General features: G+C 36.9%; 2 protein-coding genes across 4 annotated transcripts in view; one reads left to right on the top strand and one right to left on the bottom strand.

Moving 5' to 3' along the window:
- Positions 1–1,251: 1,251 nt before the first annotated feature.
- DHFR (dihydrofolate reductase) lies at positions 1,252–21,069 on the bottom strand. Of its 3 annotated transcripts, none has more exons than XM_081277034.1 (6): positions 20,936–21,069; positions 20,324–20,373; positions 18,795–18,900; positions 12,119–12,245; positions 8,546–8,661; positions 1,252–1,418 (listed from the first exon to the last, which is right to left on the bottom strand). In XM_081277034.1, exons 2-6 carry the CDS (start codon positions 20,346–20,348, stop codon positions 1,340–1,342), a joined length of 453 nt encoding a protein of 150 aa, XP_081133160.1. In that variant the 5' UTR covers positions 20,349–20,373; positions 20,936–21,069; the 3' UTR covers positions 1,252–1,339. The 3 variants fall into 3 exon arrangements, with proteins under 3 accessions (XP_081133160.1, XP_081133161.1, XP_081133159.1); XM_081277035.1 differs by lacking the exon at positions 20,936–21,069 and adding an exon at positions 20,804–20,902 and having other exon boundaries at positions 20,324–20,374; XM_081277033.1 differs by lacking the exon at positions 20,936–21,069 and adding an exon at positions 20,720–20,857.
- The window catches only part of MSH3 (mutS homolog 3), a gene marked incomplete at its 5' end in the record, with an annotated part of 194,987 nt that continues 193,633 nt past the window's right edge, over positions 20,756–22,109 (top strand). The window contains one exon of the mRNA XM_081276914.1: positions 20,756–21,238. Coding sequence (XP_081133040.1) covers positions 20,756–21,238 — 483 coding nt within the window. The remainder of the gene's footprint in view (positions 21,239–22,109) is intronic.

Below are 22,109 nucleotides of genomic sequence, written 5' to 3'. Positions count from 1 at the left end.
TTATTTATTTGAAATTTATTTTATTGATGAACATAAAGGGCCCAGTTTGTTATCTTAAATAAGTCTTCGTGAAAATATGCACAGTTGCCCACAATCCTAATCACAGTAGATGCACCTAAGCCAGAAAATAACACTTGTCAAACTCTCACTCTGTCAACTGTTTGAAGTGTACTTTCTTCTTAGAAATATTAATATTAGAAAATCTGTTATTACACAAAATTATTTCATTCACTAAACAACCTCTGACATTATTCTGATAGTATCTCATTCTTTTTAACTGTTGCAGAATTAAAAATAAATAAAATTTATAGACACATTAGTTATTCATTTCTTTATTTATTGACGTTTGGGCTCTTTCCAAGTTTACAAGAGAATGCTACAACAAATATTCTGGAGTCCGTCTCTTTGCTCAGGATTGAGTTCTAGATGTGGAAGATCTGGGTCCAAATCCAGAATCTTCTGAATTTGAATTGATATTGCTAACTTGCACTTTAAATGGTGGTATAAGCTTATAAGGCAGAAAATGCCATTTCTTTTGCATACCTAGTTTTCTAAATCTTTGCTAACATGATAGCTCAGACAGGTTTTACAGTGCATTTTGTAAGGTTTAGTTTCTAACTTACTGATTTTGGTATCTAGCAATATCCATTCTCAATTATCTCTTAGAATTTTTAATTGCTGCTATTATACTTGTTATTACATTTTCTTTTGCAAAGAACAGCCCATCAATGTAGTATCTCCTGGAATCTCAATGAAGATCAAAAACAAATTTTAAAGGTCTCAGAGTTTTCCTTTTGGTAATCTCCTACTTGCTTCTTTATTGTCCATATTTGAGTTCTTAATTTACTCATTCCCTGAGTGAAAACAATGTTTATTTAGAAGTAGGATGTGAAAAAGAAAAAAAAAAAAAAAAAGAAAATTCACAGTTTTTACCTTGATCTAATTTTCTTTAAAAAAAAAATGAGTTCTAGCACTTCTGTTTATAATCCATTTCTGCCCTTTGGACTAATCTATCTAGCTCCTATCTCTAAGGACCCTGGTGCCAACTCATGCTATAAGTTGACTGCAGCTGTCTTGCAGATAGGTAGGCAGGTGTTAGGTACTCAGTCCAGCCTTTGGGGGAGAGCCAATGAAGGAAACTTATAGCAAGAAAGAGCAAGAAATGCTTCCTAAATGGTATTTAATATGACCTAGTAAGACTGATGGAGAATAAAACATACTGCTTAGAAATCATTAACCATAGATCTAAAGTCCATACAAGTCTTTTTATTCTAATGTAAAAATACAGAATTTTTTAGAGGGAGGGATAACATGAAATAAATCATAAAACATCTTCACATTAATCAGTCTTTTCATATACTTCAAATTTGTACTTAATGCCTTTCTCCTCCTGGACCTCAGAAAGAACACCTGGGTATCTGTAAAAGAAAAAGATGTATAATTAATCCCTCAAAAACATAGCTTCCCTGAATCTCAACCAAAAGGCATCAACGGTGATAAAGCAAGGTAAGATTTTTCTTCTTGTAGGTAAGCCACTGTTAAGGTAGACGAATATCAGGCAAATACAATACATATGCGAATAATAAGAAAAAAACCCTACAAAACTATGTATGTAAATTTAGAAAATGAAAGTTGTGATTTCTCCTCCTTTTCTTCTGATTCCTAATTCTTTCCTCAAAAACTAACCACCATAGCAGTTCCCTAGTATATTTCTATTCTGTCATCAAGGGAATATGAAAATTCCTAAGAATTCTTTGTAAGTTTTATAGCTGATAAAAAATTTCTTATGTAAGCAAAAGAAAATGAAATATAATCTATAGTTGTTTAAAGCAAAAACCAAAGTCATGTGTCTGGCATGGTGACAGATTCTCAATTCCTGTTTACTCAAGAGACGTGCATCATAAGGCTCTAATTCTGCAATGTATGGCACACTGCAATTTCTTGGCTAGAATCAGGATAAATTCAATCTTTCCTCTTCCCTCTCACTTGACTCTTTACTCCCTTTAGTTTCCCATTCAAAACCCAGGTTGTAACCCAATCAATAAATGGGCTAAGGAACTGAAGAGATACTTCACAGAAGAAGAACTACAACTGATCAAACATGAAAAGACGTTCAACATCTCTAGTGATTACAGAAATGCAAATCAAAACTACTCTAAGATTCCTTCTCACTCCAGTCAGAATGGCAATCATCAAGAATACAAGCAAGTGTTGGTGACGATGTGGGAAAAAGGCACACTCATACATTGCTGGTGGGACTGCAAATTGGTGCAACCACTATGGAAAGCAGTCTGAAGATTCCTCAGAAAACTTAGAATGGAACCACTATCTGACCCAGCTATCCCACTCCTTGGTTTATACCCAAAGGACTTAAAAACAGCTTATACTACAGTGACATAACCACATCAATGTTTACAGCAGCTCAACTCACAATAGCTAAATGGATTATTACTCAGCTTTAAAGAAGAATGCAATTATGGCATTTGCAGGTAAATGGATGGAGCTAGATGATATCATGCTAAGCGAAATAAACCAAAACCCAAAAACCAAAGATGGAATGTCTTCTCTGATAAGCAGATGCTAATCCACAATGGGGTGGGGGGGTGGGGAGAATGAAGGAAATTTGGATTGTGCAGAGGGGAGGAGGTGTGGTATGGGAAGGATGGTAGAATGAGACGGACATTATTACCCTACATACATGTATGATTACACTACTGGTGTGACTCTACACCATGTTCAGCCAGAGGAAGGAGAGGTTGTGCTCCATTTGTGTACAATGTGTCAAAATGCATCCTACAGTCATGTATAACTAATTTGAACAAATTAAAAAAAAAAGTCTCCTAAAAGCATCTCCCAGTCAATACTTAACAATCCTCACTCTAATTATTCTTTATCTGGAGGGTAACCCAACCCAACCCACACTTATGATAATAATTCACTTTTGTTAATGATAATAAATTCACTTTTGTTTGCTTGAGGGGAGGGAAAACCTATTATCCCTCCCCCTCAACACACACACTTCTTTTTTCACAACTTAATAACTCGTCAAGTAAAAAAGTACAATGCAAAACAAAAACAAAAAACCCCAGGTTGTCAGCTGAAGACTGCTCTGACCATTCTGCCTCCTATCAACATTTTTATGTCACTCTAGATCTTAGTGTGCTTTCTTAGTGTCCTGGAGGCTGCACCCATTTGCTCCAGTGGGGGTCAGCAGCAGCTGTTTAACATTCACTCTGTGAGTGTCCCTGGATTTGCTGTGTGACCCTATCTCCAGGCCTGACTGGTATAAAAAGGCTTCATTATGGTAAAGAATTCTCATTATGGTAAAGAATTCAGCACTACGCCTGACCCAGTAAGTTTTCCACAAATGCTACCTATTACTACTGGTTTATTTTGTCCCCTAACTATTAGACAAGGGTGATACAGGAAAACTTTTTCTCTCATAATATACATGAACATTGCTCAGTAAAAATAAGCATTAATTTTTGTTAGCTATGTTTTTATTTAGCAACCATTTCCTTAGCTATTGCTGTCCCACTATTTTAGTAGTAGCCTCTTTTTTTTTTTGAACAAATGATTTTTACTAGGCCAATTTTAAACCATAATTTTAGTCTCTTTGAAATGAGTCACGAAGAGTAACATTTACATATTTTTTTTCATGTGTAAAATTCTTAGGAGTGTCAAGACTGTCAGTTAATAAGACAAAAACAAAGCAGTAAGAAGTTCTTTCTAAAATCATGAATAATAACACTTAAAATGACTGTGCTTTTGGCTGAATATGATCAGTAGCCATGGTATTAATGTAAATCTTCTCTGTGAAAATAAAATTTATTTCTGCTTGTTTCATTTTTCTTTCTCTAATATCTACACATTCAGTCAATTTTAATAACAGTTATAATTACATTTCCTAATCATCATTCCAAATTTTTTAAAGAGCAAACTGTCTGAGATCCACACTTGGATGCTGAGTTCAAGTCTGACAGGATTTGGAAACACCACCTATTTGTTAGGAACCACCCACCCAGAAACTCCCCATTTAGCACCTTCAGGCACCGAGAAAGCCAATAAGTAAGAATCAATATCAGATCTAAACTGACAAAGCGCCACAAGAATAACCCAGAGACGATTTGATGGAAGGTTTAAGAGGTAAACAGAGTTCCTGAAACAGTTTCCCATAAAAAACAAATTGCAGCTAAAATAAAACCAGGAAGCACAGGTGTTGGAGGGAAGGGATATAAAAATACTGTAGACAAATATGCCAGGAACTTGGACAGTCAGGAAGTAGTGGGGTCAGAAGAGGAGACATCAGTTCACCTGAAATCTACTTCCACCTATAAGGTTTTCCTGTGTCAGCTCTGGAGCCAATTACCACTTCTGTAATAGTTTGGATATGGTTTGTCCCTGAAGGGTTCACGTGTTGGTCCTTAGTGAGGTAATATCGGGAGGTGTCTTTATGGACCTTTAACTGGGGGCAGGGGGACAGGGACTATAGGACAACGATGACGACCCTTGGTGGGAAGAACTCAGATTAATTAGAAGTATGCCCATGGAAGGGACTGTAGGATTCTACTCTCTCTCTGGCTTCTTATTTTGAGATGTGATCTCTTCTTCCCAAGTGTGCCTCTGCCCTTAGGTTCTCACCAGTACCGAGCTGATGCCAGCAGCATGCCTTTGAACCTCCATAACTGTGAGCCAAATAAACCTTTTTTTCTAAAGTTAGCCTGCCTCAGGTATTTCATTATAGTAATAAAAACAGACAATTATAGACTCTAAAGGCCTGTTTTGGTCTTTATCTTTGACTAGGTGGTCACATGTAAGGTTTTTAAGTGGACAGCAAATTCTGTTTGGAGCTCATTAAACAGAAAACTGCTGATATAAAACACTTGGGCCTGCTGGTTTGGTTGGGCCTTCATGTGACAGTCTGAGATAGAAAAATTTCTTCCAAGATGAATGAGGACAGAGCTTGAGAGCACAGCATAGTGTGGTTGAAAGAATAATTGCACAGAAAATGACCTATGGGAAAAAAGGCAGCCACAAAGTAAAACCATCTTATTTTGTTAATATTAACTTCTGCTCTTCGGTGTCTACCATTTGTGGCTTTATCTATTTTCTAATTTTATTCTCTTTTCATCTCACAATAGTTCTCGCTGTCATTTTTATTTCATTATACTATTGCTTTCTTTTTTTTTTAAACTAAAAAGTATGGTGTTAATAAAAGACTGTGTTTGAACTGAAACCTATACAAACACAAGAAAATGGGGGTCCAAACTAAGGGGTTACTGTGGGAAAAAGGGGAAAAGGGGAAGGGGTAAAAAGTGACCAAAGCTCACTTTTGGAGAGTAGGGAACGATAAGTTCTCTAATGTAGACAGATTTGGAGAGAAAGCTCTAGAATTGAGCATGGTTATAGACTTTAGGGACAAAGTACATTTACTTTGCAGGTTTCCTTTTTCTCTTCTCCTTGTTTTCCCCTTTAGGAATTCCCTCTACCCCATGTTAAGGGGGCTGTTGTGATGTTAGTACAGGCCCAAAAGTACAGAGGACCATCACAACTTGCAGTGGAAAAGTTTCCTTCAAAGACTCTTCTGAAAAACAACAGAAAAATGAACACTTTCCAGCTCTTTTTGTGAGGTTAGTGTTATCCTGATACCAAATCCAGGTGAAGACATAACAAACAAAGAAGCTCAATATCCCTTTTGATTACAAATGTAAAATTCTCAACAAAATTCTAGCAAATTGAATCTAGCAACATATAAAAAGGCTATACACAATTACCAAGTGAAGTTTATCCCAGAAATGCAAAATTACCATGAAAATCAGTGAAGGTAATATAGTGTATTGATGGTATATTAAATTATTAATTAGCAAAAGACAAAGAACACATGATCACCTAATAGACTTAGAAAGTTACGTGACAAAATCCAACACCCCTTCATGAAAAAAATACTAGATGAACTAGAAATAGAAGGAATCTTCCTCAGTCTGATAAAGGACATGTGTGACAACTCAAAGCTATTATACTTTATCGAGGAAGACTAAATCATTACCCTCTAAGACATCTGATCTTTTCATCTTCCAGACAACATCATACTGAAGTTCTAGTCAGTCAATTAAGCAAGAAATAAAAAAACATCTAAACTAGAAATTAAACTATCTCTATTTGCAAATGACATTATACCTTATAAATAAAATCCTAAGAAATCTACTAACAATTAGAACTATTGAGTTCAGCAAGGTTGTAGGATATCAGATTAATAAACCCAAATCACTTGTATTTCTAAACACTAGCAACAAACAGGAAATAAATAAAAGGAATTAAACACTAACAAAGAAGTACAAGACATACAACCAAAATTTTACTGACAGAAATTAAAGAGGACCTAAGTAAGTGGAAAGACATCACTGGCTCAAAGTCTGGAATATTGAATTAATATTGCTATTAATATTGAAATAGCAATACTCTCCAGAGTAACCTACAGATGACACCTATCAAAATCACAACTTGCTTTCTGGCAGAAACTGACAAACTGATCATAAAATTCGTATGGAAATGCAAGGGGCCCAGAAGAGCTAAACCAATCTTGGAAAAAAAAAAAGCAAAGTTGGAAAAACTATACTTCCTGATTTCACAAGTTAGTAATGAAGACCTTGTGGTACTGGCATGAAGATATACAAACATATCAGTGGAGCAGAACTGGGAGTTCAGGAAAAAAACCCTCATACTTATAGTCACTTGAGATTGTGCTGATGGTTGCACAACCTTGTAAATATACCAACACTAGTGAATTAAACATTAGTATAATAAATGCTATGATATATGCAGGACATTTCAGTAAAGATGCTACATTTTTGGGGCTGGGGACGTGGCTCAAGCGGTAGCGCGCTCGCCTGGCATGCGTGCGGCCCGGGTTCGATCCTCAGCACCACATACCAACAAAGATGTTGTGTCCACCGAGAACTGAAAAATAAATATTAAAAAAAAAAAAAAAATTCTCTCTCTCTCTCTCTCTCTCTCTCCTCTCTCACTCTGTCTTTAAAAAAAAAAAAAAAAAGATGCTACATTTTTTTTTTTTCTTTAAATCTGGAGAGGCAGAATGGTATTTGTTTTAAATTATCAAGGGTTCCAGTTTTGGAAAGTGTTCTGATTAAGAGTAGTAAGACTTGGAAAGATGGAAAGGTATTTAAATGAAGCTGATTCACACAGTTGTTAGCAGCAAAGAGAAAGGTAAGAAATGAAGAAAAGTTGAGCTCAACATCCATATAATGTGACACTCAGCAATTAAAGCAGAAGAGAAAATACGTAAGGTATGACAAAGTTAAACAACTGATATTTACATAAATTTATATAAAATTTCCAAATGTGATTTTTCTAAGTAGTCACCTTTGGAGCCTAAGCAAAAGCCTGTATTTCAGCTGCTTAGAGTTCTTATACTTTTCAGTTTTCTTTAGAGTTAAGAGCTCAAGAAAAATCATTCACTTCATTTGATCCAAGGATATTACTCCGTAGAGTAATAGACTATTATTCTAAAGCTTGGCCATCCATTTATTGACTTTGCTCTGAAGGTTCATTTAGGGGGCATTTCAAAAACAAACTCACACTCAAGGGATAATTACTAGATACAACTGAGAATATCTGAAAGAATGCTCTAAAAGCTGGTCTAAAAGGGTTGATATAATTAATCTTTTTCTCTCTATAGAATATGGCTGAAATGTGCTTTTAAACTAAAAATGTTGTGAGCTTTCAAGATTTAGCAGCCTCATGCTGGAGTCACAACTGCACAGGAAGGCAAGTATAACTTCTCTCCATCTCCACCATTGCTACCACCTTTATCTGAGTCCCCTCAACCTTCATCTGAATTACTAACTGGTCTCCTTGCTTCACTCTTGTCCCCCTGCAGTCCATTCCCATAAAGCAGCTAGAACATTGTCACTCTCCTTTCAGACTCTCTAAACCTGCACCCAGTTTGACCCTTGTTGGCCTCCCCCTTGCTCCCACTGGCCACAGTAGCTGTCAGACTCAGGGAAGAGGCCAACCTCATTTCTGCCTCAGCCTCTGAACTAGCTATTTCTGGTTCCTGGAATTCTCTTCTTGCTATTACATGGCTGGCTTCTTCACATTTAGATCTCACTATAGATGTCATTCTTCTGAGAGGACTTCTCAGACTACTCCATGTCTATCACATCCCAATGTTTTAGTTCTCTACCCAACACCTCTTTTGATGACTGTCACTTGTCACTCCCCCTGACTAGAAAGTGTATCTCTAGGGGGTCAGCAATATCATCAGGCCTAGTCAACACTATTTCCTCAGTGCCTAGGACATGTCTGACTTTCCTAGGATGAACTGAATACATTAATTCTAGATTTTATTGACATCATTAAAACCTGAGCATTTCCAAGTATACTGAAGACGTCTAAAGATTCCTAACTTTATCTATATACAATAACACATTCCTACCCTGAACTCAATCTGAAAGAAGAAAATGTTCTTTCCTATAATTCTTACATAGAAAGTCCAAAAGCGCTTTAATAAGAACTTTATACTTACTCTGGAAGAAGTTTATATTTCTCCAAATCAATTTCTGGGAAAAATGTGTCACTTTCAAATTCCTGCATGATCCTTGTCACAAACAGTTTAATATGGCCTGGTCGAATCATGGCTTCCTTTGAAACAAAACAAAAAAGGCATCACTTTCCTTAATCTATATCATAAGACATAGACACTCTAAGATTTTTGTTTGTTTTAGTTACGAAAGAAATGCCTTATACTAGGCCTTAAAGACTTGTTTATTACTGCCAAAGTATACTACATAAATACCCTATTCTTAAATCTGGGATCCTCTAAAATGTGCCTTAGTTACCTTAAGAATGGAACTAATCATAATCCATAATTATTATATTCTGGTCTCTAGTTTGCTTATGAGAAATACTTTTTAATTTAAGAATTCAGTTTGGTTGTTTTCCTTTGGCTGCTCTTTTAAGAGTTAATCTGGGGCTGGAGTTGTGGCTCAGCGGTAGAGCGCTTGCCTAGCATGTGTGAGGCACTGGGTTTGATTTTCAGCACCACATGAAAATAAATCAAGATCCATCAACAACTAATAAAATATTGAAAAAAAAAAGAGTTAATCTGAATGTGTAAGGCCCAGGGCCACCAAAAATAAATAAACAAACAAACAAATAAATAAATAAATAAAGGACATTAATCCAAAGTTATCAAGTTATTTTCCAAAGAAAAACTTACATATGTATATCCATACAAGATAGTACAGTTTCATGTGATCTTGACTACTGAACACCAAAGGCCTAATCAGTATACTCATGTAAAATTTAATATTGCTTTCTTTCCTCAATACAGTAATTTAACATGTCTCTTGTTGCTAACAACTATGGCCTTTTTTGTTAAATGATTTTTCTAACTATTATCTACAGTTCTATTGACAGTTTCTACGGAAAGGATTGCTCTCAAACAAATATCTTAAAAATTTTAATAAACAGTATGAATCCTTTACAGACCCAACAAAGCAATAACGCTTTTTGTGTATTTTGCTTTGCAGTAATAACTCGATTCTCAAACATGTATAGATTAAAAGAAAAAAATATTTTTATATGCATACATACATATGTAAAATTCCAGGTGTTTGTTATTCTTAAAGTTCCAAATAAGGGAACTGAAAAAATTTTATTTTGAAAACTTACATTTATATTAAACCATTGTTATCTTTGCTACAACCAAATAAATATTCTTTGTGTGTGTGTGTGTGTGGTGCTAGGGATTGAATCCAGGGCCTCATGCATGCTAGGTAGGCATTCTACCACTGAGCTACATTCCCAGCCCCTAGTAATTCTTACTATATGAAAACAAAACAAAACAAAACAAAACAAAACAAAACAAAAAAAAACCCCAAAAAACAAACAAACCAAAAACCCAGAAAAACTGAGTGGGACACTGAACAAATTTTATTTTGAATACTTATATTTGTATTAAACCATTGTTATCTTTGCTACAACCAAATAAATATTCTATTCTTTTTTTGTGTGGTGCTAGGGATTGAACCCAGGGCCTCATGCATGCTAGGTAGGCATTCTACCACTGAGCTACATTCCTAGCCCCTAGTAATTCTTACTGTACAAAAAACAAAAAAACAAAACAAACAAACAAACAAACAAAACCCAGAACAACTGAGTGGGATTAACCAATCACAGCAGCATTTTAAGTTCTATATCAAAGTTGATGGTGTGAGGCAAACTTTCTGTGAATAGTCAGGCAGTAAACACGTTAGGGTTTGAGGGTCATATGGTTTCTTACTTTTATAGGCAGAAGTAGCCACAGATGACACTAAACAAACAAGTGGGGCTGTGTTCCAATGAAACTTTATTTACATGGTACTTGGGAAGATCAGCCTGAATGACTGATGAGCAGCTGCGATGAGAGGCACGTGAATAACGCAAATCACCTGAAGGCTTTATTTCCTTATACAAAAGTCATTTTATATACATGCTTTTAAGTACTTAGTGCTTATTAAAAGTACATTTTCAAGTGATATGATTTGAGTCACTCAAAATGTGATAAATAATAAAATGAACTTGTTTTCTAGAAGAAATTCATATGTGGATGGAAAGATTAAAGAAGAAAAATGTTCATTTCCCCTTATTACAATGGGGAAAAAAATAAGAGATTGTGGAATCAGGAACATAAGAAACTGAGAGTTTTTATAATCCCTTCTAAGATCCTGGAATACCTCTTCTTTCTCAAATAATTTCAGTGTATATTTTATCCTAAACCCCAAAAGGTAGGGACTGATTTTTCTTTTCCCTCTAAATGTTATCCTTTTAATAGTGCTTTTTTTTGGGGGAGTGGGGTGTATCAGGGATTGAACTCAGGGGCACTCATCAACATTCTCAGTCCTTTTTATTTAGAGATTTAGAGACAGGGTCTCACTGAGGTGCTTAGTGCCTTGCTGTTGCTGAGGCTGGCTTTGAACTTAATATCCTCTTGCCTCAGCACTATACCCAGGTCAACAGCCAAAGATTCTATTTAGTATCCTCATTTTTTTTTTTTTTAAAAGCTGGAAGTCAATTTGTATCAGGAAAAAGAATTATTCTTTAACACACTATTTACCCTTTATTTTTTTAAAGAGAGAGAGAGAGAGAGAGAGAGAGAGAGAGAGAGAGAATGTTTTAATATTTATTTTTTAGTTTTCGGCAGACACAACATCTTTGTTTGTATGTGGTGCTGAGGATTGAACCTGGGCCGCACGCATGCCAGGCGAGCGTGCTACCACTTGAGCCACATCCCCAGCCCAACTATTTACCCATTTGATCTGAAATCATGAAACCCTTCTCTTATGTCCTTACATTAAATGAAAATTATTGAGGAAAAGCTTTCTGCTTTTAACAAATTCATATACATCTAGTTAGTATATATCAACTAGACCCCTACTCTTTTCTCAGTGAGATTTTCATCCTGTAAGAGAAGGTATATAACAGCTTATTTAGGGCATGGGGATGGGGGTGGAGGTAGAAACTAGTACAGTGCAAATGCAAATCTTGGGGAGACATTTAGAATGGTTCTTAAGCTGTAAATATTAACTAGTATTTTGAATTGAAAATAAAGTGGTATGTGGGGAGATGTTGTTTAAGGGACACAAAATTTCAGTTAAATAGGAAGAATAAGCTCCAAAGGTCTATCATGCAACGTGATGACTATAGTTATTAACAACCTTATATTGTACTCTTGAAAATAGCTCAAGAATGATTTTAAGTGTTCTCACCATAAAAAGTGAGGTGTTATATATATATGCTAATTGGCCTGATTTAGCCATTCCACAAAGTATACATATTTCAAAACATGTTGTACACAATAAGTAAATACAACTATTAGTCAATAAAAAGAAAATAGACTCATATAGACCAAACATTTTACTTTTACATTTTTATTTAGTTTACGTTGCAGGGACAAAATCAAATAATTCAGAATGACAAAATATCTAACTTTTTTAGAGATAATGTACTGTTTCTTATGCTTATGGCTTAATGTTTCCTCCCAACCTCCCTTTAAATGTCAAGAGAACTAAAAGAAAGTAGGGAACATTTCTTTTTATTTGTAGATAACTCTACTTACCTTATAAACAGAACTGCCTCCTACTATCCAAATCATGTCTATTTTACTTGCTAATTCTGGCTGCTCAGTAAGTTTCAAGGCATCGGTCAGACTTTTGGCAAGAAAATGAGCTCCTTGTGGAAGTTCTCTAAAAGTAAAAGAATTACATACAATTTTTGTAAAACCCATCCATATTAATCAAATTATATGAATAGGAAGCAGTGATTATAAAACCAAAATCATCATAAATATGAATCCTTTAAAAAAAAGTATGGCCTACAATCAATACCTACCTACATTTGTACATCTAGGGTCCATATGTTAATCAAAATCACATGTGATATAAAGTCACAACAGTAGTCTCTAAAGTAGTGGCATAAAGAATTGTGAGGGGACATGAGACAACTTTCTGGGGGTTATCTTTTCTGTATCTTTGATAGGGGCTGGGTTACACAGGTATACACATTTATCAAAACTTTAATAAATGTACATTTAAGACTTGTGCACCTCATTGTAATATTTACCTTAAAAGAAAAAAACTGTAGAGAAATACTGAATTCTAGTTAATTATATGTATGAAGAATAGAAGGCTGCAATTAATTTTGACATGCAAATATGAACAAGACAAACTGAACAGATGGATATATGATAAAGTTAACACAAAAAAATGTTATTCGTAGAATCTAAGTGGTGGTATATAGCTATTTAAAGTTCTTTGTGTATGTTTGAAAATTTTCATAATAAAATATTGGAAAGAGAATGTTTGAATGTAGAAAAGTTTGCAGCAATATTCAAACTGCTAATACCTTTGGGGAGTGGAAAAAAAAAAAACCTTTACTGTTCCAAACAAACAGAAATGGGTGAACTATTTGAAAATCAGTTTTTTGCTACTTATATAATCAAAAACCCAAAAGGGAAAAAGTTCAATAATTTTACTGTTTATGTGAACTAACAATCTCTCTCAACCTCCAAACCAATTATTGTTTTGGTAGGGAGGAGGGGGTCTAATTCCCTTTATAAATGAGGAAACATGCAGAACTAGGCTTTCATAGTAATTAGATATGGAACAAAAATTACAATTCAATGTCAAGGTCTTAGGCTGGTGCTTTAAAAAGATTACATAACTGCCTTTGAACTAGAGGTTATAACAATGATTAATCAAGAACTTCATTCTCTTGGTTGCATCCTCCCTCTCCTCCTGAAATTTATTTTGCTTATTTCACTCTTTGTCATCTGGTAAAGGAGTTAGGATAGAGTAAAGAATATACTTTGACTCAGGCTAGAAAAAGAAATGGAGACCAGGGTGAAGTTAAATGAACTATCTCTTAAAGAATCAGGGCAGTCATAAGGGCTGAGTTGGACTAGGCTGTTCAGGGAGAAAACTTAGAAGACAAAAATTTGGAATTGGAGAAGATAGTCTAGTTAATAAAGTACAGGATGACTGAAATAGTCATGGTGGTTTTAGTAAGTAAAGATGCTGAAGTAAGGATGGATAATAAAGATGGAGTAGAATGGAAAATGGTGATACTGGAACTGACGTAAGGAAAAACTGAAAGAAGCATTCTTTTTTTATTTGTGGTACTGGAGACTGAACTCAGGGGCACTTTACCATTGAGCTACCTTCCTGAAACTTCCTAAAATTCTTTATTTTGAGACAGGGTCTCACTAAGTTGCCCAGATTGGCCTTGAATTTGTGATCCTCCTGCTTAGTCTCTTGAGTCACTGGGATTACAGGTGTGTGCCACTGTGCTCAGACAGGAAGCAGTATTCTTAAAGTGGGTGTATAATAGCAATATGACTTCCAAGGTGTTATAAATGGTTGGTGTGGACCTCAAAGAAAGGGGTGATAATTTTGTGAAGATTTCATTGCCCTTTGTAGTGAGTTTGTAAAAGCAAAAACCTGATTAAGGATTGGTTTCAGATTTAAGTTTTAGCAAAGGCTGGAGGAAATGCTTCTGCAAAATGTTGCTAAAACATTAGTTTAGAAATGTTTCACAGGAAACACTAGACCCCTAGATGGCTAAAAAAGAACAGGCAAAAAGTCCAGCTAATGTTTGAGTCTAAAGAACAGTGAATAACACATAGTAAACATTTTATATCATGCCTTGTTTCAGTGCTAATTTCCTGCCTATAATCTTTCTTCAAACCAATCTAGATTGGATTTTCCAAGAAGGGAGAGCTGGTATGTAACAGTACATGTATTCTGTGTCAAGACCCATGCGGGTATTCTTGGTATCTTGTTTCTGACCAAGAGTTTTGTGATGATGAAATAATATAATGCACACAGTAGGCATTCCACTTAATATAAATACTAATCTTACGTAGGTACTATTCCTTTTTACAGGTGAGATTAAAGATGAGGGGTTAAGTAACCAATGATCACACAGCTAGGAATTGGTGGGCATGGTAGTTGAACTCCAGCAGCCTAACATTACAACAGATATTTAATGGGTGACCAGGGGCTTTAAGTGCCTGAGATACCAGGCCTGAGATATTGGGATGCTGGGGCTTAGATTAGGCAACCCCCCTACCCCATGTCCTCTGGCCTCAAGCAGCCTTATCTGATTACTCCAGGCTGCTATAGAGACCTTATCCCTTCCCACTGTGCTTGATGTGAAAGATAAGTGCATGGCAGATCAAATTCTGGCCTGATATCTTTGGGGACTGCTGGGATACTACTTAATCACAAAAGCCTCAGGCTAGAATGGTGTCTTATGTAGAATTGAGAAATAATGTTCAACTTGAGACCATTTATACTCAGCCTTTAAAAATTTGATTTCCAACAATTACCAACTGTTTCAAGTATGATCTATCCTCATGTGACCACTACAGATATTTATAGAAATTTATTTTCTGTAAATAATTAAGTGGGGAAAAAAACAGGTTGCAAACTTTTCCCAAGTGAGATTATTCTCTTTTTATAAGTAACTTGTGGAGCATTCCTTTTGAAGAGTTCTGAATCCCTACTATGCTATATCTATGTTAGATACTGGGACAAGAGATTTCAAAAACAAAACAGTAGTCCTGGCACCCAAAAGATCATGATGGTAGTCAAAAGAATATCTCAGCAGTGGCCATAACATATGAAAAAGACACACAATGAAGATGCGCAGAGGATACTTCAGGAGTCCAGAAACAGTGCATCATCTGGGTTGGGGTGAAGAGGGAACAATGACTCTTTAGCTGGGTGTCAAAGAAGATAAAGACGTGCAAAAGCACAGAGATGACAGACTACCCACAGATACTATTGATAGTTACAGTGCAGTTATTTAACACAAGAAAGCTGAGACAAAGTTGAGGGTAGAAGAATGTAATCTGTGGTGAGGATTAAAATGCCAATGGATGGGGCAATAGTACAAGGTCCTGAGGTCAGAGAAAAATAGAATTTAGAAAAAAGTGGGAGTTGAGGAAAATAGTAATTTAGATAGGATGAGATTTTTGTCTCACAATCAAGGAAAAAAAGAACAAAGTGTTATATTAAAATGAAAATGAGGGGATGGGGTTGTGGCTCAGTGGTAGAGTGCTTGCCTGGCACATGTGAGGCACTGGTTTGATCCTCAGCACCAAAGAAAGAAAGAAAAAAATTATTAAAAAAAAAAAAGAAAAGAAAATGAGATCACGAATGTGTTCATTGTGATTTTGTTCATGTTAATATTTTCTAGAAGCTATAAATTTACAAGGTGTGGGGGTAGGAACTGACATGTAAGGTATCTTGTGAGCAGAAACTTTATATATAAAATTTCAGTGAACCTTCAAAAACTGTCATTATTAATCCACTTAGTATGTAAAGAAGTTTAGGTTTAGCAAACTTTTAGGTTTAACCTGCTGAAGGCCCCAAAGTTACTAGGTACCAGAGTAGATTTAAGAAGCAAGGTCTGTCAGTGTTTGCTATGCTAAATTTATGAGTTGGAGAGATAGGCTTTAAGAAGCAGAGAGTGTTTTAATCACTAGAAAAGATATGAGAGTGAGATGAAAAATATATATACATGATATAAAATTTAGATAACTTTCATGGATTGAAGATGATTTACAACATCTTAAATCATGGAAGATATTTTGGATTTTTTAGAGATGGTGTCAAGATGCATTGTAGTAAAAATTCTTTACTTAATTTTTGGTACCAAATACTTTAAAAACCTGCTTTGTGTGATATAAGTCACAATACCACACAATTCACCCTTTTAAAGTGTAAAAATTGGTGATTTTCAGTATATTTAGAGTTGTGCAACTATCACTAGTTCACAACAAAAAGAGATCTATTAGTAGTCACCCTCTCCATCCTTGGTTCTCTTAAAAAGTCACAATTTGTCCAGAAAGCTTTGGAAAAACACTTTCCCCCATCCCTCATTAACTAAATAGTTACCACAAATAAGTATGTTTGGCACTGAATTGAGGTTACTTAGAGGATTCAATTTCTTTCTGTACTGGGGAGGAGGTTAAAAAAAAAATTAAGTACCTTTAAAAATTTGCACAAAAAATAGTGGTTTCTGATTGTTAAACTCTGCCCTTTCGTGCAGGACCCAGCAGGTTCTCAGTATATGTGTGGAACTGGCTAACAAGGAGGGAGACAGGAGAACACCAACAAAAAAACCCTAGTAAAATATTTTACTAACTGGCATTACTGTTTCTCTGGTATGCTTGATAATAAAGACTTCAAATTTTCTCAGCCCTAAAAAAAAGTGAAATACACCAAAAAATGTTATATATACATACGTAAGAAGCAGCTAAACCCAATTACATACACGACAGGGGGAATCATAAAAAAAAAATTAGACTCATCATTTAAGGAGAAATCCTGGCTCAACTGAACATCCTCCCCACTGAGATTTCTTTATGTTTATTTTAGTTGAAGATAGTCATAAATAAACTTGAATAGTATTCATGTTATTAAAAGTCTCTGGGAATGGCAATATACTCTGTGAATTTGGTTTCTATGAAGAAAAGATATCATCAGAATATCCTAGCAACCAGGAGAAGGAATAGCATAAAGACGAAGGCAGATGGCAGGACACACATCAATGTATTTCCCATCACTCTGAGGCAATCAATGCAAACACCCGGGTAAATCTAGTTTTTTACCTATGACATTCTAGGACAGATGTGGCAGAAAATCTCTATGAGCCTGAATCTGTTAGCCTATAGCTGTGCAATTTTTTCTTTCCCAGGGTATATTAACTTGGGTAGGCCATAGTTACTGGTTATTAAAAGAGTATTTCAAGTGGTGCTGCCAAGGTATTTTGTAGATGTGATAACATCTGTAATTAGTTGACTTTAATCTGGGTAGGCCTGATTCATCAATTCAAAGGCCTTAAGAACAGAGCTGAAGTTTCCTAGAAGAAATTTTACCTGTGTTGCCTTAGCCCTGGCTAGAGAATTTCAGCCCAATGGCCTGCTCCAAAGAGTTTTGGTCTCACATACAACTGTGAAAGCCAATTCCTTGCAATAAGACTGATATTAAGTGCCTGTATCCATAGTGACTCAGAAGGTTCAGGCAGGAGGATCACAAGTTCGAGGCCAGCCTTGGCAACATAGTGAGACCCTATCTCAAAATTTAAAAAATAAATAATCCTATGACCTGGGAGGCTGAGGCAGAAGAATTGCTAAGCCCAAGGCCATTCTCGATAACTTAGCAAGACACTGCCTCAAAAAAAAAAAAAAAAAAAAAAAAAAAAAAAAAAAAAAAATCCATATAGATAAATATTTTCTGGTTGAACCCTAACTGATACATGCAGAAAGGAATATTATGACCATTATGACCACTGTTGTCAAGCAAGTAGTACCTTATGATATTGCACTCTTTTTGGTAACTACATTATTAGTTTAAGGAAGAATGCTCAACATTTTGATCCCAAACTTTCCCTTAAGTTTAATTTGCATTACCCCTCCACCAAAGCAAAACCATGAGGTATGGAAAATTATTTTAGTAGGTTAGGACCAATGCCACTATCAACAAAAAGAAACAAAATAGAAATCAGGATATACTACATGTGGTGTAAATGACATGGAAGCCACCAGAGATGACTTCACGGGGCAATAATTCCACACCCTGCTTTTCGCCTTGGCATTTCTGGCGTCAGGAACTATCTACTCCATTGTTAGCAGAAACCAACTAGACATGCTCCCTTCTCTAGACAATCCCTAGAGCCATTTTCAATGCTTTAAAATATTTTACCTTCAGACACGGGGAAATGAACACAAGTGCAGTGATATTCGGGTAATCCAGTTAACTAGGAATAGCAGGGCATAAGATTATAACCACTTTTCGTCCATCCTAAAATTCACATCTTCTTATGTTTGTGTTAAGTCAACTGAAGAGATAGGATAATTGCTTAATTTTGGCAAATCCCAAAACTTGGATATTGTGATTTTATGTGAAACTAGGAAAAAGTTATTGATTACATTGTATAACTGATATTTAAGTTTATTGAAGGTTCAAGGTAACTTGCAAATCTATTACTATAGTGAGATTTAATGTTTAATATAACATTTCAAGGTGTTAAAATCCATTAGTCACTTAAGGAGCAGAATAAGTTGCCATGTGGTGTAACAACTTATTCATTTTCTGTAATCACCTTTGTGATATTAGGTAGCTTCACTAATAGCTACTTTTATACTATTTCATCTTGTCATATACTGGTATGCACTTTAATAAATGGAACATGACTTTCCTGTAGTGACTTTATGTTATAGTACTTACTTGAGTTCTCTACTGAGAACTATATTAATTCTGTCCTTTAAAGGTCGATTCTTTTCAGGAATAGAGAACCAGGTCTTCCTACCCATAATCACCAGATTCTGTTTACCTATAAAATCACATGGAAAGGATAAATATATTTTGGGACTATACATATATTTTTAATCATATACATGTAGATATTTGTCATAGTGACATCTAGTGGATTTGCTTTAAAAATATTAAAACTTAAAACAGCTTTACCAAAATTTACATTTATCTTTCCTAACCTAAATATAGTAATTATTTTCCCCTCGGACTTTACCCAACTTGTATCCAATATTTAATTATAATCAATTGCAACTACGTATGATGTAGTAAAGAGGAAAGATTTTGGGTTGAAGTGTTCTAATCCAATGCATTCTATCATTATTAACCAGGCATCAATCGGAGTATTCCTCCGTCTTACTTTCCTTGGCTATGAAATAGGGATAAGAATAGTGCCTACCTCTACAATTGTTGGGGGGATTAGACTTAGAGATTTCCATCATCATATTTAAAAAAAAGTTCCTTAACAGTTTCCTCAATTTATCTTAAAACAGGTTAAGTTGAACTCTTGCCTTTTCAGCATTATATTTCCACAGATAATGCTTTTGTAAAAACCTGATATATATAGATTCCATTTTTGACTTCTCAGGAGGAAAAAAAAACCTTGAGTCAAGACATTTGGATCAAAGAAACATTAATATTATCAGATCATACTTAAGGATTCTTGAGAGGGATTTGTGTCCCTGGAGCTTTCCGCTCTTGCCATTTTGTCTCTACCAGCGACATAATAGCCAATTCCAAGGGCCTTATATCTTTTATTAATGTTATGCAGCATCTGCTCCCTCTGACTTTCCTTATTTATTCTGCCATTCCTCTTCCTATACCCACAAATACACGTTTCTTAGGTTTTAAGCAGGGTATTCCTCCATTTTCATATTTTTTTCTTTGTTTATCCTCTTTTCTCCCATAGCTCAACTCACCTAGCTCTCTCTGTCTGAAACTGTCCTGGATGTCCTTACAGACAACTCAAAATCATCCTCATCACAATCGCACACCATTCTCCACTCCTTAATTCTTCTAGTCACTGAGACTCTTCCACACTGAAATGCTGAGAGTTCATCATTGATGCCTTCATGCATCATAATTACATTCCAAATAACTCATGTGGAGGATCCTGTAGCCACTCTCTCCTTCTTTGCCCCAGTTCAGGTTTACCATCTCTCCCAGCAGCTCTTCCAAAGACCTCCTTTGGCCTCCATTTGGAGCGCTAACCTCCAATGTGAAGACCTCTGTTCAACTGCCAATTTTGCAATACCTGAACTGTACATGTGCCCAGAATTTTTAAAAAAGGGACGCTTAATGAACTTTGGGAACTTCAGACAGATTTTTAGTAAGATTAAAGATCCCAGATTAACGTGAAGCTTTCCATTTAAAACAACATTTGCATTGGAAAACTTCAAGAAAAATCCTTGACAATCCCAATCATTTAAAAATGCCTTCATTACCTTTTACTGAAGGGGTTGTCGTCATTCTTTGGAAATACTTGAATTCATTCCTGCAAGTTAGAGAAACACAGCGTTACTCAAAACATTATCTGGTTGGCTCAGGTTCTAACGCATGACAAACATGGTACTTCGCAGAGGGTGATGTTCTCCAGGCCAGGGACTTTGCCCTAGGCCAGAGCACCACAGGGCAGAGGCCTTGGCAGGGAAGCAGGATCCGGTGGGAAATCAACAATTTGGTTTTGTGCTGTAGCCGCGGAGGCCACCTAGGGTCTACATGCCCTTGTCCATTGGAACTGGCTCCAGTTGGCCAGTAGGCCTTGTGCGTCCCCGCCCAGGTGACTAGATTAAAGCCAGTGAGCACAGTCTTTATACCCTCACTTCCAGCCCGGCTGATACCTGAGCGGGGGCCAGGGCAGGTCCCCGTTCTTGCCGATGCCCATATTCTGGGACACGGCGACAATGCAGTTTAGCGGACGAATCATGACAGCAGCAGTGATCACCCAGCTCCCCTGCTACACCCGGATTCCGCTCGGATTTTGGCGCGAAATGATAGCCACTCCGCCCCCTCTGTCTCATTTGAGGAGGCAAGGCCCCGCCTCCGCCCCGTCTCACGGCAAGGTCGCGGCGTGCTCGCTCCCGCAGACTCCCGGGAACGGCGGCGGGCTCGCGCTACCGGCAGGGCCCTGTAGGCGGGCCACCACTACCCGTCCTGCAATGTCTCGGCGGAAGCCTGTATCGGGCAGTCTTTCTGCAGACCGCCCAGCCCATGGGAGACAAGCAGTTTTGAGCCGATTCTTTCACTCCACGGGAAGCCTCAAATCCACTTCGTCTCCCACGGAAGCCGCCGGAAAGGCAAACCACGGCTCTGCAGCGCCCTCAGCGTCCACCGCCCAGCCTCATTTGCCGCCGCTGGTGGTGGGTTCGGTCCAGGGCGGGGCGGGGCCATCGGGTGGGGCGGAGCTTGTGAGAGGAATAGGAGGAGGTGGCGACCGTGCGCGAGAATCCCCGAGATGATGGGGCCGGAAGAGAACGGGAGAGGCGGGGCAGGGGAAGCAGAGGCTGGGAAAGCCCAGCTGGGTCCACATCGTGGTGTGCCTGAGAGATTGCATTACCTCTTTTTTTTTTTTTTTTTTTTTTTGCATCACCTGTTTTGAGGGAATAGGTTTGAGGCCAAGGTCCCTCTGGTTGTTAAGAGGAGACCTGAAGGGAATTTCCATTCTGACGAATGGAGAGTGCCAGTTGGTCTGGCATACTTGTGTCTTTTAATTCTCCCTCTTTTCTTTCCTGGACTGATGTTTGAAAAGGGGCTTCTCTCCACACGCTTGGTTGGGTGACTTTAAGAAAGCTGCTCATATGTAGTTCTTAGGACTGAACAGCATTGGTGAATATTTCAAATCACTGTGGGCTGAAGCTGAGTAGTGGTCACGACCATATAGTTCACGTCTTAATGTGTGACGTTCAATTTGGATGGATAAAGTGTCTATAAATGCCAATGGTTAATCATTGGATACTTTGTTGCTTGCCAGTCTTTTTTTTAATATTATTTTTTAGTTATAGGTGAACACAGTATCTTTATTTTTATGTGGTGCTGAAGATGGAACCCAGTGCAGCACGCATGTTAGGCGAGCGCTGTACCTCTGAGCCACAACCCCAGTCCCTGTTGCTTGCCAATCTTAAGTGAAATAAACTAAGATTTTTTGTTTTTTCCTCCCTCCCCCCTCTCTCCCCCCTCCCTCCCCCCTTCTCCCCTCCCTCCCCCCTTCTCCCCTCCCTCCCCCCTTCTCCC

This window comes from Spermophilus citellus (genome assembly GCF_964194105.1).
Source record: "Spermophilus citellus genome assembly, chromosome: 1".
NCBI classification, from domain to species: domain Eukaryota; kingdom Metazoa; phylum Chordata; class Mammalia; order Rodentia; family Sciuridae; genus Spermophilus; species Spermophilus citellus.
This window is presented reverse-complemented; position numbering and strand designations above follow the sequence as displayed.